Genomic DNA, 15,737 nt, shown 5'->3' with positions numbered 1-15,737 from the left:
TCATGTTAATGTAAAATACATCAGTCAAAGTTAATAATACATGCATATTGCATGTTTAAATAATAACAAACAATGATGCGGTCGTCCTGTATTTTATATATGACCTCGGCATTCAAATATTAATTAATCGTTCTATATTATACTCTGATATCAAACAAATAATTAATCGTTCCAATTAATTAACTCTATAAGATCGAATGCATCAACGCACATAACGGAATCAAGCAAAACCATCAACAACACATGTATGTACTAGCTTATCTTCCCTGACGATATTTCCAAGATAATGGTTTCACATTTCATACGTACTAAAATGTAAGAAACCGGTAACATCGGCACTCTCACATGCTACATAATACAAAAATACGTAAGCATATAAGAGCTGCTTATTACAACAACGATAGATGGATGTAACGGAAAATTCAACTTCAATAACAACACAAGCATCATGCATACCTCCTAACAAAACAAAACGATCATGCAAGTTTATAAGCTTCACATACCATTAGCCTTTCCGAAAAACTTCAAGTAAAATGCAAGCATCTGTTCACGTGGTGGCAAGGTATTCTTCACAGCTTCACTGTTAACGAAATCATCAGCCCATTTGGTCAGTTTTGGAAACTTGTCTTCAGTAAAGAACTTTATTCCAGCTGCTTCTTCCCTTATTGCATGCCAATAAGCTATGAAATCAGCTGCAATATCAACCAGACCAATGTTGTCGCCTCCAAAGAACTTGGTGCCTTTGACTTTGAGTTGGTTTTCTAGTATTTGAAGTTGCTCACAAGCTTCTGCGATAGCCTTCTCATCCCCATTGCTGCCAACAGCCTTAATCACAGGGATACACTGCACAAAATTAATCATACAATGTAAAATCAGTTCCGATGCCATAATCAAAGTAAACTTTACAATACGTATATTCAGTTTTGTTATTAATACATGTACATAAATATTACCTTTTCATCAATGAATTTCGCCAAAAATCGAGCAATAGCTCTCTCATAAGGATCCTGAGGCAAAATCGGCACTCCTTTCCAGACATCGTCGATGTACTCAACGATCACAAGAGACTCCGAGATCGGTTTTCCATTATGTAGCAACACCGGTACTTTCTTGAAAACGGGATTGTACTTCAGAAGGTCGGCACTTTTGTTGCTGAGATCTTCTTCAAGATTTTCGTACTTGATTCCCTTGATATTCAAAGCGATTTTCGCTCTGGAAACGTATGCGCTTAAGACAGTGCCATACAACTTCATTGCATCCGCCATTTTTCTGATTGGAGCAGCTAGCAAAACCTAATTTCTTGTTTGATTTGGAGATGGTAGGCTTTTAAAATGTTTAAGAGAATGGTTGATATAAATACTAGGCGGAGTAGTTGGAAGTTGAATATGGTATAAGTTCAATTACTGATGATTACGCTCAATAGACTTGTACAATATGAAAGATAAGTTGTAAGTTGCATGGGGCGATACTATTAACAAATCAAATGGAGTGTTAACCAAGAGTCTTGTGCCTATCTCGAGTAAACAAAATGTTGTTGAGAATCGAAATGACAAAGTAGAGTATCAAAATGACACCATTAAAATTAGATGATATGTTTTAAAGTTTATGATTAATTTGAAATTTTTTTGCTAAGGCCTCAATTTCGTTTTTAGACTATAATTGAATATCTAACGTTAAATTCAAGTCATCTTTAACTTCAAGACATCTTTAAAAAGATTGCATCCACAATTCTTTGAGAAGTGCAAATAATATTTTATAAAATATGAATTATCTTACGATTTTCTCAAAAAATTAATTTTTATTATAGTTTTTTAAAAATAGAGGAATAACTATTGTTTAAAGGGTTATTGACTTGGGAATGTAATAAGGTTTAAATTATGTTCACATTAGATTCTTTTTGAACATATTACATTAATATAGTTGTTATAACCACTTAAAAAAGGAAATAAAGTTTTAATTTTATCCACAATAGATCACTAACGTTTTTTGTTATACATATTACACCAACATGATTGTTATAATCACTTAAAAAAATGTAATAAGGTTTAATTGTGTCCACATTAGGTTCCTATTAAATTTTAATATATTTATCATTTCATCTAACTCTTTTACAATTTATATTAGTATCTAATTAGATGGTTTCATCATTTCATATTCTCATTTTAGTCGCTCATTCACCACAACCACGGTTTCAATCAAAAGGTTACGTAAACCAGTGGCGGAGCCATGTCAAAGTAATAGAGTATCCCAAAAAAATAATGAGATATCTCCGATAAGTAATGACTCCGCCAATTGGGTATCCCCAATAGGCAATTACTTATCGGGGATACTTCATTACTTGTTGCGGATACTCTTTTACTTTAACTCTAGCTCTGACATTAGTTTATAAGCTATCCAAAATTTATATATAGTCATAAAATGATATTTAAAAATATATTTTCTTAAATAATTAAGAGGTCTATTAGAAAATTAAATAAAATTTAAAAAAAAAAAAAAACAAAAAAAAAAAAAAAAACAAAAACAAAACTTTTAAAAAACTAGTGTAAGTAGCTTTTTAAAATGCTAGTTATAAGCTATTTTTTGGTTTACCAAACATAACAACTTAAATAATATCGAAAAATAAACTAGTTGTGGCGCCAAACATAGTCTTAATCATTAAGACTTTCCATATTAATAGCCTTTTTTCATAAAAATGAAAAAAAATTGTTATGTAACCTTTCGATTGAAATCGTTGTTGTAGTGAATGGACGACTAAAATAAAAAAATAAAATGATAAAGCCATATAACTAGATACTAATATAAATTGTAAAAGAGTTAGATGAAATAATAAAAATATTAAAAATATGGAACTAATGTTGACACAGTAAACCTTATTACCTTTTCTAAACGGTTATAACAACCATTTTGATGTAATATGTACAAAAAAGACATTAGGAACCTAATATGAACAAATTTAAAATTTTATTACCCTTTTTAAAGGGTTTATAACAACCATGCTGGTGTGATATGTACAAAAAAAAACCTTAAGGACCTAATGTGGACAAAATTAAAACCTTATTACTCTCCTAGATCATTAACCCTTCTTAAATTTAGAAGTAAGCGCTTTATGCTATAAGATATAGCATGCATTTAATATTTAATATTATTAAAATTCCAAACTCCGTTTATTTTGTACATTGCAACTTGTATTATATATATATATATATATATATATATATATATATATATATATATATATATATATATATATATATATATATAGAACTTTTTCATATGTAAAAAAATAAATCAAATATCCCCTCTCGCCTTCTATTTCCCCATCTCTGCAACAAGGTTCTCCATAGATAACCCACCACCACCTATCACCGCATACACCTCCGACACCATCACCTGTCACCGTCATCTCCTCCGGCACCACCACCTATCTCCGTCATCTCCTCTGGCATAACCATCTATCACCTCTAATACCTCCTCCAACTAAAACATAATCTGAAAACTTTACACCTGTCGAAAATCGTTATGAACACAGGTGAAGAAGGAGATCAGTCGTAGCGTTGTTGATCTCGAAACCCTAGCCAATGGAGATCGATGACGACGCACGAGTAAATGAGATCCATGGCTTCATGCGTCATTTTGAAATCCTAAGAGGAGGCGGTGATGATGTCACTGAATGCTAGATAGGCAACTACCTTTCATCTACACTTTCGATGACGTCTAAAGCACCACCCTTCATTTGCACTCCGGTTAAACCCTTCTTCTCCGCACCACCGACACTGTTTTCTCCCTCACCCTCACCGACAGAAAAGGAAGAACAAATCTATTATTTTCCACCTTCATCTTCGATTGTAAACCCTTGTTCCACCTTCTCCTCAGTTACAAAACCTAGATCTTATGTACATTCCGCCGGAGTATTACCTGATGTATTTGTGTCGAATTTGTTAGGGGGGAGCAAATTTACAAAGGGGTTTTAAGGGACTGATCAGTTGTGTAAGTGTGCGAGTGTGAAGAGTTGCAAAGCTGAGGAAGAAGAACGTCACACCCCCAAACCGAAACGACGGAAACATTCAGGGGTGGAGGACGTCATGTATAGTATCACAAGAATTGCATCATAGTAATCAAAGTAAAAACCGAAGCCAAAAGGTCACACTATTGTTAGAACAAGATGGGTGTACAAAAACAAACTCGATGAATCTGGTGCGGTCATTTGAAACAAGGAAAGATTAGTTCCCAAGGGACATAGTCAACTAGAAGGTGTTGATTATGATGAAACGTATGCCCCCATAGCCAGGATGGAAGCAGTACATATCTTCTTAGCGTATGCAACACACAAAAATATCAAAGCACAACAAATGGATGTAAAAATCGCTTTCCTGAATAGTGAATTGAAAGAGGGGGTTTACTTGCAACAACCTCCAGGCTTTGAAAGTCTAAAGTTCCCATATTATTGTTTCAAGCTTGAGAAAGCAGTCTATGGTCTTAAGCAAGTACCGAGGGCATGGTATGAGACTCTCTCTGAGTTTCTTTTCATGTCAGGATACAAAAAAGGTGTGATTGATCCCACATTATTTCAAAAGTCTAATGGAAATCACCTTATTCTTGTTAAATTTTATGTGGATGATATCGTATTCGAGTCAACAGATCATGGTATGGTGGATGAATTTTCAATGCTCATGACCAACAAGTTCCAATTAAGCATGAATAGAGAGATTAACTTCTTTCTAGAACACTAAGTGAAACAAGTCCCTTAAGGGATATTCATTAATCAAGAGAAATAGACCTCTGAATTGCTGAAGAAATACGCAATGGATAATTGTTCCTCAGCTAAGGTTCCTATGGCCTTCGGATATTAGATTTCCGCTGATCCTTCCTGAGAATCAGTAGACCACAAAACTTATAGAGGAATGATTGGTTCTTTGATGTACCTTACCACATGCAGACCAAATATTGACTTTGCAACAGGCTTATGTGCCAGGTACCAAGTCGGACACTTAACCGTAGTCAAACAGATCTTCAGATACTTGAAAGGAAGCAAAGCTCTTGGCCTATGGTATCTCATTGGGAACGACTTCAGTCTTCAAGCCTTTACTGATGCGGATCATGCCGGATGCAGATTGGATAGGAATAGCACTTCAGGTGGTTGTCAATTTCTTGGAGGAAGATTGGTCAGCTGGTCTTCACGGAAACAAAATTGTGTTTCTTTGTCTACTGCAGAAGCCGAGTATGTGGCCGCAACGAGCTGCTGTTCTCAAGTCCTTTGTATGAAAACCCAACTGATGGACTACGGATATAGAATGTCGTGGATACCGATTTATTGTGATCCAGGGAGTGCTATAGCGATTTCTCACAATCTTATTCACCATTCGAAGACTAAACACATTGAACGTCGATACCATTTCATCAAGGACCACATACTCAAAGGTAACATTGAACAAATTTTTGTCCCAACTCACGAAGAGATTGCGGCTGTGTTTACAAAGGAAATTGATGCAACAAAACTCAACGGTTTTCTACAAATGTTAGGGGTGATGAATTCGGATCCACATTTCTTTTTGAATTTATAGGTACCGCAAACCACCTCTGGTCTCTGTTGCGGTCCTAGTTAATTATATCTATCATACATGGTTTCAGTATACCTTGTATATCACAACCATATATCATACTTATATTTTTTGGGTCCTTATTGTTTTTTATATCTGAATCGTTTGTCAAGTGTTCCTCAGTTCCTACTACCGCAGTCACATTACTATCCACCCCAACAAAGAATCAATCCGCAGTCACTTTTAATGAATTCTCAACAACTTCATAAATTCCCTGCAACCTTGTGTGCTATTTACTAATCCTCATTAGATAAAAATTCTTTCATATTAAATTCATACATTCGTTTTGTAGCATACAACGTTTCAGTTCTCTTCTAAAGTTCTTTTTGTGTCAGACCTATTTTAGATTAAATTACATCAAACTTGTTTCCCATAAAAGAAATTTTTTATGAAATCATTTTCCTTAAACTATCAAATCTTCTTTACCCAATACGTCCAATCCGTTCAAAATTCCACCTTTATTCAACGGATTAACTCCCCTCACCACATGTTCTCTAAACGTGTGATAATGGGCCTGACATTTCATTAAGTATCCCATTTTTGAAAAACAAAAAAAATAATAATTTCTTTTAATTTATTTTATTTGTGGTTGATAATGGTTAAAACCCAAGGGTTTTTACAGTTAATAGCTGTAGATAGGGTAAATTCAGTAAATGATTGAGATCCGGAACTATATAAACACTTTTTCCCTCCCAAGAAAGCTTTACGCTTTCTAAACTCTTAGACGATCTTCATATTCTTCATATTCTTGCACTCAAAAATTTTCTGCAAGTTCTTCAAATATTTTCAAAATCGTTAAGTCTCGTGTATCGAAGAAGCAATCCAAAGCATCAGGGCCAGTGCAACCCTCTGGTTCTGAATCCACCACGAGAAATCAATCACAATCAATTGCTTCGAGAAATTTTAGGGCAATATTTGAAGATCATCCATCCTACAACGAATCCATTCGCCTGATGATCAAGTTTATATCTTCTCACCCCCTGTTTGGAGCTTTTGATTCGTTCACTGATATTGTTCCAATTTCAACCTTTTTCAAGTGTGCATTCTCGACATTTCGCCCAATCAACAATCTGTAAGAAGTTCATCTGAACTTAGTTGACGATTCTTTGGTCATCTAAACTAAAGAAAATTTCCTGAATGCAATAAATCTTTGTGTTCTTCCTTCCACAAGATTTTACTCTCCAAGCATGAATAACATCATCTCTACTCTCTACCAGATAGACTATCAAAAGAAACTCAAAGGCATTGGGAAATTCAAGAAAAAACAACTACCTACGGTTTGGCAATTTTTTTGTCACTTCATCATCCAGAGTCTCTCTCGTAGAACTGGAGGCACGGACAACATGGGTCCTAAGCTACTTGAACTGGTGTGGCGCATCTTTACAGGGAATGATGTTAACTACAAGCAAATCTTATGGGATGACTTTTTTCAGTACATTCCAAAGGAGAATCTAAGGGAAACCCCAACTGAGCTCACCTTCACACGTTTCTAGTCTTTGTGCATCTCATACCTCCACCGTGATGCAAGACTCAGCATGGGAAATGACATCACTCGCGACCTTAAAAGGTACACACTTTCGAAGGACCAATCTATTTTTGGACCACTGAGACGATTACCCATACACGTCTTGATATCTGTTGGACTTGAAACCAAAGAAGTCACAGATCATATAGAGGCTACGGAAGGTATTGACCCATACCTTTCTACCCCAGCTCTTCCCAGTCAGTCCATATTAGCCTCTACACAGTCCCTGCTACTACTACACAGTCAAGTCAACTACTAGCCAGAAGGCTAAAGAAGTTGTGTCATCAAAGAAATCCCCCGCATCAAATCCAAGAAAGGTGAAACCTCTAAGAAACACAAAATTGTTGTGTCCTCGGATGAAGCTCATACTCATCCTTACAGCCCCCCAGTCAACATTGAAGAAGAGTCATATATTGACTCCGGATCAACACTTGTTCACAAGAGGAAGAACATAAACCCAATCCTTAGCCAAATGCATGACCGGATAGATACCACAGTCTCTCAGAAGACTCCCGTAGTCCTTGGGGTCCCCACATACCTATTTGCTACAACCCTCTCCAGCTACTCAGACACAGTAAGTGTGTCTGTTTCATATGATAATGGAGAATCGACCCTAGTTGAATCCCAAGAGGATTTAATTGGCTCTAAACACCCTAAGGTCTCCAAGGCTTCCCATCTTCACTTCTTTGAACCATAAGAGTTGCACTCCATACTTCTTGATGTCACACAAAAACATGATACACCTTCCCAGCCACATGGCACTTCTTCATCTCTAGCTAAAATTAAGTCGAGGCCACACTTGACTAGGGGTCAAGGAGACCAAGGAAGCTCAGGAAATCCTACTATGATTACATTACAATCATGTGGTTTAGGCATGGTGAGCACGGATGTGCAAGGATCCATGAACCCGAGGGACACCCCGGTGCGACATCAAGGATTTGACGGATATGACTCTGATGACTCTTGGATTCGGTATCAACCTAATACTTAATACGCATTCAAAAAGTATGAAGCTTTTCGAATGGCATTCTAGGCCTGCAAGGATCAAGAAACCAAATAACAACAGCAGAAGGAGCAGGAAATACAAACAGTTGCTAAATACCGGACGGATGCGATCAATAATGCCAACACTGTAGCCACCATCCTCAAAGTTCAAGACTGGATGATCACCATGGTCGAAACAATCCAGAAAGCTCAGAATCTCCAAGGTGTGCAGGACCTTCCAAGCCCCCTCCAACTGCCGAAATCTATGGATCCAATGAAGACGGTACAACGATTGAAGTTAGCTCTGGACCAACCTTTGGTCTGGATGATTTGGATATAACTAAAGTAAATCAACCAACTCGATAAGACGATTTTATGATGGTAAATCCATTGCTAAATGCCTTGAACGATTAGAGACAAGTGAACGACTGGCTGCTAAAAGGATTTCGCTCAAAGTTAAAATAGGTATTCGAGCCCTGGATAACAATAAAACCGCAAATCACAAAGAGTTCCTAGAAACTGCTGAACGTCTTATTCAGGAAGTCACCGTAATAAAAACCAAACTTCAATCATCGATTTCGGATCAGGCTGTTCAATCCAAGAAGCTTGTTGAGGAAAGTCACAATGCTTAGGAATCAACCATTGCAGTGCTTCAATCCACGATCCACCACCTTCGACGCTCTCTGATTGCAAGCTTTCATGGTCAAGAAGTTCTGAAGCTCATGAAAGAAATCCATCAACTGTTGTTCAACACACAGATCCCCGAAAATCAACAACTATCTAATCTTCTCAAGTCACAATTTAATAATGTTCTCACCAAGATTTATGGCCTCCGTCAATGGTTTGAGGAGTAACAAGTTACTTCCTCAAAAGGGGTAAGTGAACGATCAGAACCGCAACTTCAATAATCTCAATCAGTAATCCCTACACCAAACTTCGATCCATCTCATTTTTCATTTGTTCAAACAAGGATCGAGACTCATCAATCTCTAATCTTGACTACTCATCAAGCAAAAAATCCCACTTCGGTGCCATCTCCTCCCAGGTCTCCTCCACAACAACAACAGATTCAAGTTGAACAACATGACTCTCCTTATCAAGAAACCCCACCTCAATTTTGAAACCTCAAGCCAACCATGTCATCTGAACATTCCGACGACTCTCCCGCAATAAAACAAAGAAAAATTAACTGGAAATCAACCAAGTTTGTGGAGATGATATGGAGAGACCATGGTTGTGACACCACCATGGATTAAACCCTAATCAACCCATGGGTTAATCCAACCCATAGGTTTCTCGATGAAGACTACAAGCCGATGTTAGCATATGTTGAACCCCCCGAAGATGGCTGCTGGGATATTCCCATCTCTCCAAATTCCATGTTCTTCACATTTTTTGAACCTTTCGACCGAAGCCTCCCTGATGATCAAAGGCTACCACTTGAATTCGAACGACTTAAAAAATTTCATGGAAAGCATGGATCTAAATTCGAGGATATACGGTCAAGTGATAAGCCTTCTGGAGTCAAGAACTACAAGATCAAAAAGTTCATGAAATAGGAGTTCACCCAGTACACTCTGACAAGAAGAGGCTATGATTATGTCAGAACTCAAGCTGAATTTTGTGTATGAATCTGGATGAGGTGTTCTTAATTGCAAGGATGTTTCAACTCAAGTCGTAGAAACATCTCAAAATGAAGATTGCTTTTGAAAAAGCTTGTGAGTACCTGAGATGCGCAGTGTGCGATTTTGCGAAGATAGATGTTGATATTCATCCGGACCTAGTTCCAAAATTTCAACCTTCCTCCACTTGATCATGCACTTGTTTATACTGAAGGATATCAAGAGCGATTCTTTGGTGCAACCAAATTTCCAGAACTAGGAGTTGTGTTCAAAAGAGTTAACAACGATGTTAAGTACTTCATTCCTATCACTGCTATGCACTGCCTAACCCGAAGGCAACTTGAAATCACTTTGACTTTAGTACAGAGATCGAAGCACACAACTGACGAAGTTAAATTCAAGATCATGTGAAAGATCAAATAGTTGGTTGAAGTAAGAAACTTTTAGTGGTTTCTGATCATGTTCCTGAATCTCGCCAAGTGAGAAGGTTAAAGAGGTCACTTAGGGGGAAATTGTTGAATCAATAAAGTGACCCTCTTGAACCTTAATCTGAAGTCCTCTTGACTATCACATTGTTGATTCTGCTACCGCAACGAGAAGACTCGACGCCATCCACAACCATCTCATCTGGAACAAAGACTTACTGTTTTTTAACTTATGTATTTACTATGTATTGTCCATTGTGCCTTGCATGGACACTTCTTTTAAATTATAGTCTTTGTTTATTCTCTTGTAATTTTCTCGGAACTCTATAAATAGAGGGTTCCGCTTCAAATGAAATACACATCTTTCTTATCTCTTACATCTCTCATTACTCTCTCTTATTCACAAAGATCTTACTGAACATACATATTTATCTTAAGATCGAAATTTATCCTTCAGAGCAAGTCATTCTTGACTAAATCACTTTAAGCTGATCACACTTACTAACTTGGTTTGAGTGCAATCCTTATTAAGAATGAGCTTAGTTTTTACTTGATGTAATAGTTGTTGTCATTTATATTTCTTTACATTTTCGTCATTATATTCCCGCTTCTAATTATCTAACTTTCTACCTCTAACATCTTATTATTGTTGAGCTTTATGATCCTTTGAGTTAAACTTATTTCGCATTATAACTTGTTCTAACGTTTGTCCAAGTGTGTTTCTCAAAATTTTTTCTCTCAACATCTTCCCACTGGCTTCTATGGTAGACTCATAGGCTCTATAGATGGTATTCATATCTATTTGGACTTGGGTTAGATAGGATTCACAAAGAGATAAATCAAAATTATTGTCAGCGATCCTGGATTTTACCTGCTAAAGAATGCTTCGACTTGGTGGATCAATTGTGGCCATGTAGCAGCAGTTTGGTTCGGCACCATCATCATCATCTTCCGAACCAGACGAACAATACCCTTCATCACATTCAATTGTTTGTCTTACCATCAGACACATATATCTTCCATTGACCATATCATCATCATCTCTTGAGGACCAATATCCTTCCACGTCTCTTGATACAGTTGAAACAAAAGCCTTTTAACTTTTAGCCATCTCCAGATCTCTTCATGTGTAGTAAGCAAAATCCTTGATTTTTGGTTTTTGTGGAACATCAGCCAAACAGTCCTTTGAAAAGTGATTAGCATGAACACATTTGTGACATATACTTTTTGGTTTGTCAGATTTAGGAAGATGTTGAGGTTCAGGGGTGGAGTTTGGATTAGTGAGATTGGGTTTATAAGTTGGACGATTTTCCGGAGTGGATTAAGGTTCCGGAGCAGAGTATGGTTGAGGATTGTTTTGGCGAGGAGCATGAAAACGATATTAGTATGGTTTGTGAGAAGAGTTAAAAGGACGTTTGTATTTCATGGTGGGTAGTGCAAATTCCTACTGGAAATGAAGTTCATAGCTTCGGAATCAGGATTACTATCAACAAGATAGTTATGAGTGGGTGCTATGGGTGAAGAGGGTTGAACAGGTGTAAGGATAGATTTAAAGGGATCCGAGGTGGGTATGTTAGAAATGGGTGGTTTAAAGGAGCTAACAAGAGCGAGAGGACCCCCGGAAACTTCTCTTAAGGTCTAAGAAACGTTTGATTCATGACCTTGAAGTTCATCAAATAGTTGATAAAGCTTCAATTTCTTTAGAGAACCATTAATTTGAAGACAAGATTTCACATTTCCCCATCCCTTCTGAAACTGTTTGTGAACTTGAGATTGCACTCCAAAGGATTTTGGATAATCCCATGAGTAGTCATCTTGTTAACTACGATTTGATATCGGTTGGAGGCTAAGGCAACTGATTCACCATGAGTAGTTGTGAATGTATCAAACTCACTAACGACAGAGGTCAGGTGCTTATCCTTCATGTTTTCCGAAACTTCGAACAGATCTTGAAGAGTATCCCAAATATATTTGGCATATTTACACGACTTAATGTGTTCAAAGAGATATTGTGGGACACTAAAAACCATTTCAAAAAATGCCACTTGATCAGCACGCAACTTTTCAATATCATTAGCAGTGAGAGGAGTTGGATGTTGTTCATCTTAACTCATGAGTTGAGCAACAATATCTCTAACTATTGTTCTAACTAGAACATGAGGACCTTCCTTGACAGATCTCCAGATAGCTTCCCCATTCTCTTTACCCTGTAAATGCTTTCCATTCTTACTTTAGAATGATCATATTCTTCAACTAGCAATGGGGCTCGTGTAGGGCAACCGATGCTATTTGCTATTTGCATTGAATACATTAATTGAGTACTAGAATAAACCATTGTAGTTAAGATACCTTCAAGAAAAAGTGGTATAAAGAAGAACTTTTATGCTAAACACATAAATGTTTGAAATACCAAGGTAATTTCAAACCAACTGTAATGTGATCTTATGGATTCAAAGGACAACCACTCAAGCTCTGATACCAATTGTAAGTTCAAGGGATCTGATGCGCAGGGACAAGGTTTTTAAACTAAAACCTTGTTTTAATGCTTAAGATCAATGTCTGCTTACTAAGAGGAGTTCTAGTCAGGTCTGGCAAGACCAGTCAAGTCTAAAGTGATGAAATCAATAAAATATTCAAGACATGAATGAAGAATTAAGTCAAGGTAAAGACAATAAATGAATAAGAAGAATGTTTGATATGAAAGGAAATAGTAGGTGAAGTAAACAAGAATAATGCTATCTTAAGTTAAACAATCTGTCAAGTACTTTGTCATTAAATTCTCCTATAAATAGGAAGACTAGTTACATCGTTCAGACCATAACACATACATAGAACCGCATAATATAGTTGCTATTGACACTCTGATTATCTTAGTTTTGACAAAAGAGACTAAGTCCTATGACATGTTACATCAAACAAAATGACAAATACAATTAATACTAATGACTAAAATAGATTCAAATAAATCATTATTCTCGACACAATCTTTATTCTGAATGTCTTTACTACGTTCGAAACATCTTCTTATAAACTTTTCCTCCGGATGCAAGCTGCACTTCTAAACTCAAAATGACTCTGAAACCTTTTCACTCATGAACTGAAACTGACTTTGGAACTTATTGGGTGATTGTTATAGGTTCACTTTCAGGTTCTAACACATGGTTTGATCTTCAAAGGAAAAGGGTGTACTTCATTCAGAAACTCCATTACTAGCACCATACGATAATCTTCCATAGGGACTACTGTTAAATCTATGGTGCCTTTCCATCCACCTATTTTGAAAGGCACGTTATGAGCGACTCCAAGGATTGGCTCAGATGGGGAGTTTACTGTTTTCAACCATCCTTTCTCCTTTGTATATTGAATATTCATTTTGTTTGCTTCATCTTTAGCAAGAAAGTTGTGAGACACACCTATATCAATTAAGGCTCTCATGGTTTCTTTGTTTACTTTTGTCATCACAAACATGAGGACTCCTCCCTTATTCTGTTTTGTCTCTTTCTTTGCCCACCGAGTTGAGGAGACGCATCGAGCTTAGTTGTGCTTCGTCCCTTTCTTCATTTTCGTCTTCAAAGACCATGGCGTTGAATATTTTCTTCTTGGGACAATCTCTTATTATATGGGGAGTGTTACATAAATAATACTTCACCTCCTTACGAGCCCGTCCTTCGATCGCCTTTCCTTTGAAAGTTGAGGGTTTGATAGCAGGTCTATCTTCCCTTGGTGACGACCTTTGTGCGACTTTATCCCCGCCACTAGTCCACCTAGACGGGGCATCTCTTCGGAAGTCCATAAGGTCTTCCGCTACAACAATAGCCTCATTAACATCTTGGACATTCCTTCGCTTAAGTTCATTATAAGCCCAAGATTGTAGTCCATCCTAGAAATAAAATAGCTTTCCTTTTTCTTGTAAATCAGGAAACTCAAGCATTAAAGCAGTAAATTCTACCACATAATCTTTAATCGACCCAACGTGCTTCAATCCCTGAAGCTTCTTCATCGCTACATCTTCAGCGTTGTGGGGATAAAATACCTTATTGAGTTATCGTTTGAACTCATCCCAAGTCTCTATGGTGTATAGGCCTTTTCTATGTCGCTATGCTTTCGCCTCCACCATAAGGCGACGTTCTCACATAGGTATAGGATGGTCGTGTCTATCTTAAACCTATCGTCCTTGACCCCAATTGCATTAAAATAACATTCTACGGACAAGAAAAAATCTTCATGAAATTTAGGGCCATGCTTACCTCCATACTTCAAGGGTTTAGGTGCATCAGTGTGTGGCTTCATCTTTGTAACAACTCCTCCAGAAATTGTTGCTTTGCATAGATTTACTTTAGCTTCCAGCGTAGCTACCTTCTCACAGAACTTATTCCGTAAGGTGTTGATAAGTCCAAGGACTTCTTCCTTGATGACATTGATGGTCTTCTTCAATCCATCGCTCGTGTCACTTATCTCTGCAAGGAACTGATCGACAGTATCCTTCCATTCAAGGATCTCATTGACGTTAATCTTCATCCTTGTAAGCTTGTTTTCTAAGCTTGCTAAGGAATCTATCGATTGGTCCCCTCTTCTTTGACTTTCTTTCATTCTCTTCGACGTTAGGGGGCACGTTTCTTACTTCACTACTTCCTCCTTCCATAGTTACGATCTCTTGATTGCACGAATCGGGCTCTAATATCACGTGTCACGGGATACTTCAATAACCGTGTGCCACTTAGTGTTTTCTCCGACTAAATCAGGCTAACTTCGATGACTTAGATGTACTAAGGATTTAAGGAAACAAGAGAAACGACAAGGAACACTTCTAAGAAAGATACCTTCTTTATACAACTTAAATTCTTACACGAAAGCTTCTCAATGGTTTGGGACAAACGAGTCCTCCCCATATTTATAGGTATCCTACACCTCCTCAAAGGGAAGTTTCTAGGTTTCGTATATTCCTGAGTATTCTATATCGTTCATAGAAGATCATTATCTATATACAAATTTCTACACAATTTTATGCTATACCTTTGTGTCCTAGAGAATTCTAGGTTGATCTAGGGACTCCTGGTAGATTATTATTCGTTCCACTATCTTCTTGATCGATTTAGAAAATTCTAGAACACCGACTTGTAACACTACGCTTTCAATTTCCTGAAATAAATTTGCTTTGTTTATTTATGAAATAGCCCCTGAAATATATCATACTTGTAATTATAACCTTTAAATTTTATAATATATATTATTAAACCTTATAGTTATTTATTTTGTTATAAGCATAATAATATGGTATTTTTCAAAGATTTCTATTTAATTTATATTATATTAAAATAAAATACAAATAAAATATATTGTAATATTTTAAATAAATTTATTTAATATGTCATTTAGCATTTTTATTTTAAAATTTAGTGTAACTATTAAAATATAAGGATAAACATACTCAACATATATCCAAACGTTCATAAATTGTTCAAAAAAAATTCGTTTACTTTTTCTTATTTAATAAATTAATGAATTTAAAAATGTTTGTTCTTTTTACAAAGCATCGAGACAATGATTATTTATATTCATTCGTTTTGTATCTCAATAAAGAAAT

The 15,737-nt window shown here is 36.6% G+C and overlaps 1 protein-coding gene across 1 annotated transcript; it reads right to left on the bottom strand.

Moving 5' to 3' along the window:
• Positions 1-292: 292 nt before the first annotated feature.
• Positions 293-1,271, bottom strand: LOC145009810 (putative glutathione S-transferase). Its single transcript, XM_078968441.1, has 3 exons — positions 954-1,271; positions 504-843; positions 293-459 (listed from the first exon to the last, which is right to left on the bottom strand). The coding sequence occupies exons 1-3, from the start codon at positions 1,263-1,265 to the stop codon at positions 293-295; spliced, it is 819 nt and encodes a 272-aa protein (XP_078824567.1). The 5' UTR covers positions 1,266-1,271.
• Between the last annotated feature and the right edge of the window lie 14,466 nt (positions 1,272-15,737).

The sequence above is a fragment of the Lactuca saligna genome, chromosome 8, assembly GCF_052625555.1.
Source record: "Lactuca saligna cultivar CGN05327 chromosome 8, ASM5262555v1, whole genome shotgun sequence".
Taxonomy (NCBI): Eukaryota; Viridiplantae; Streptophyta; class Magnoliopsida; order Asterales; family Asteraceae; genus Lactuca; species Lactuca saligna.
Note: the sequence above shows the minus strand (reverse complement) of the source record. Positions and strands in the feature narration are given on the sequence as shown.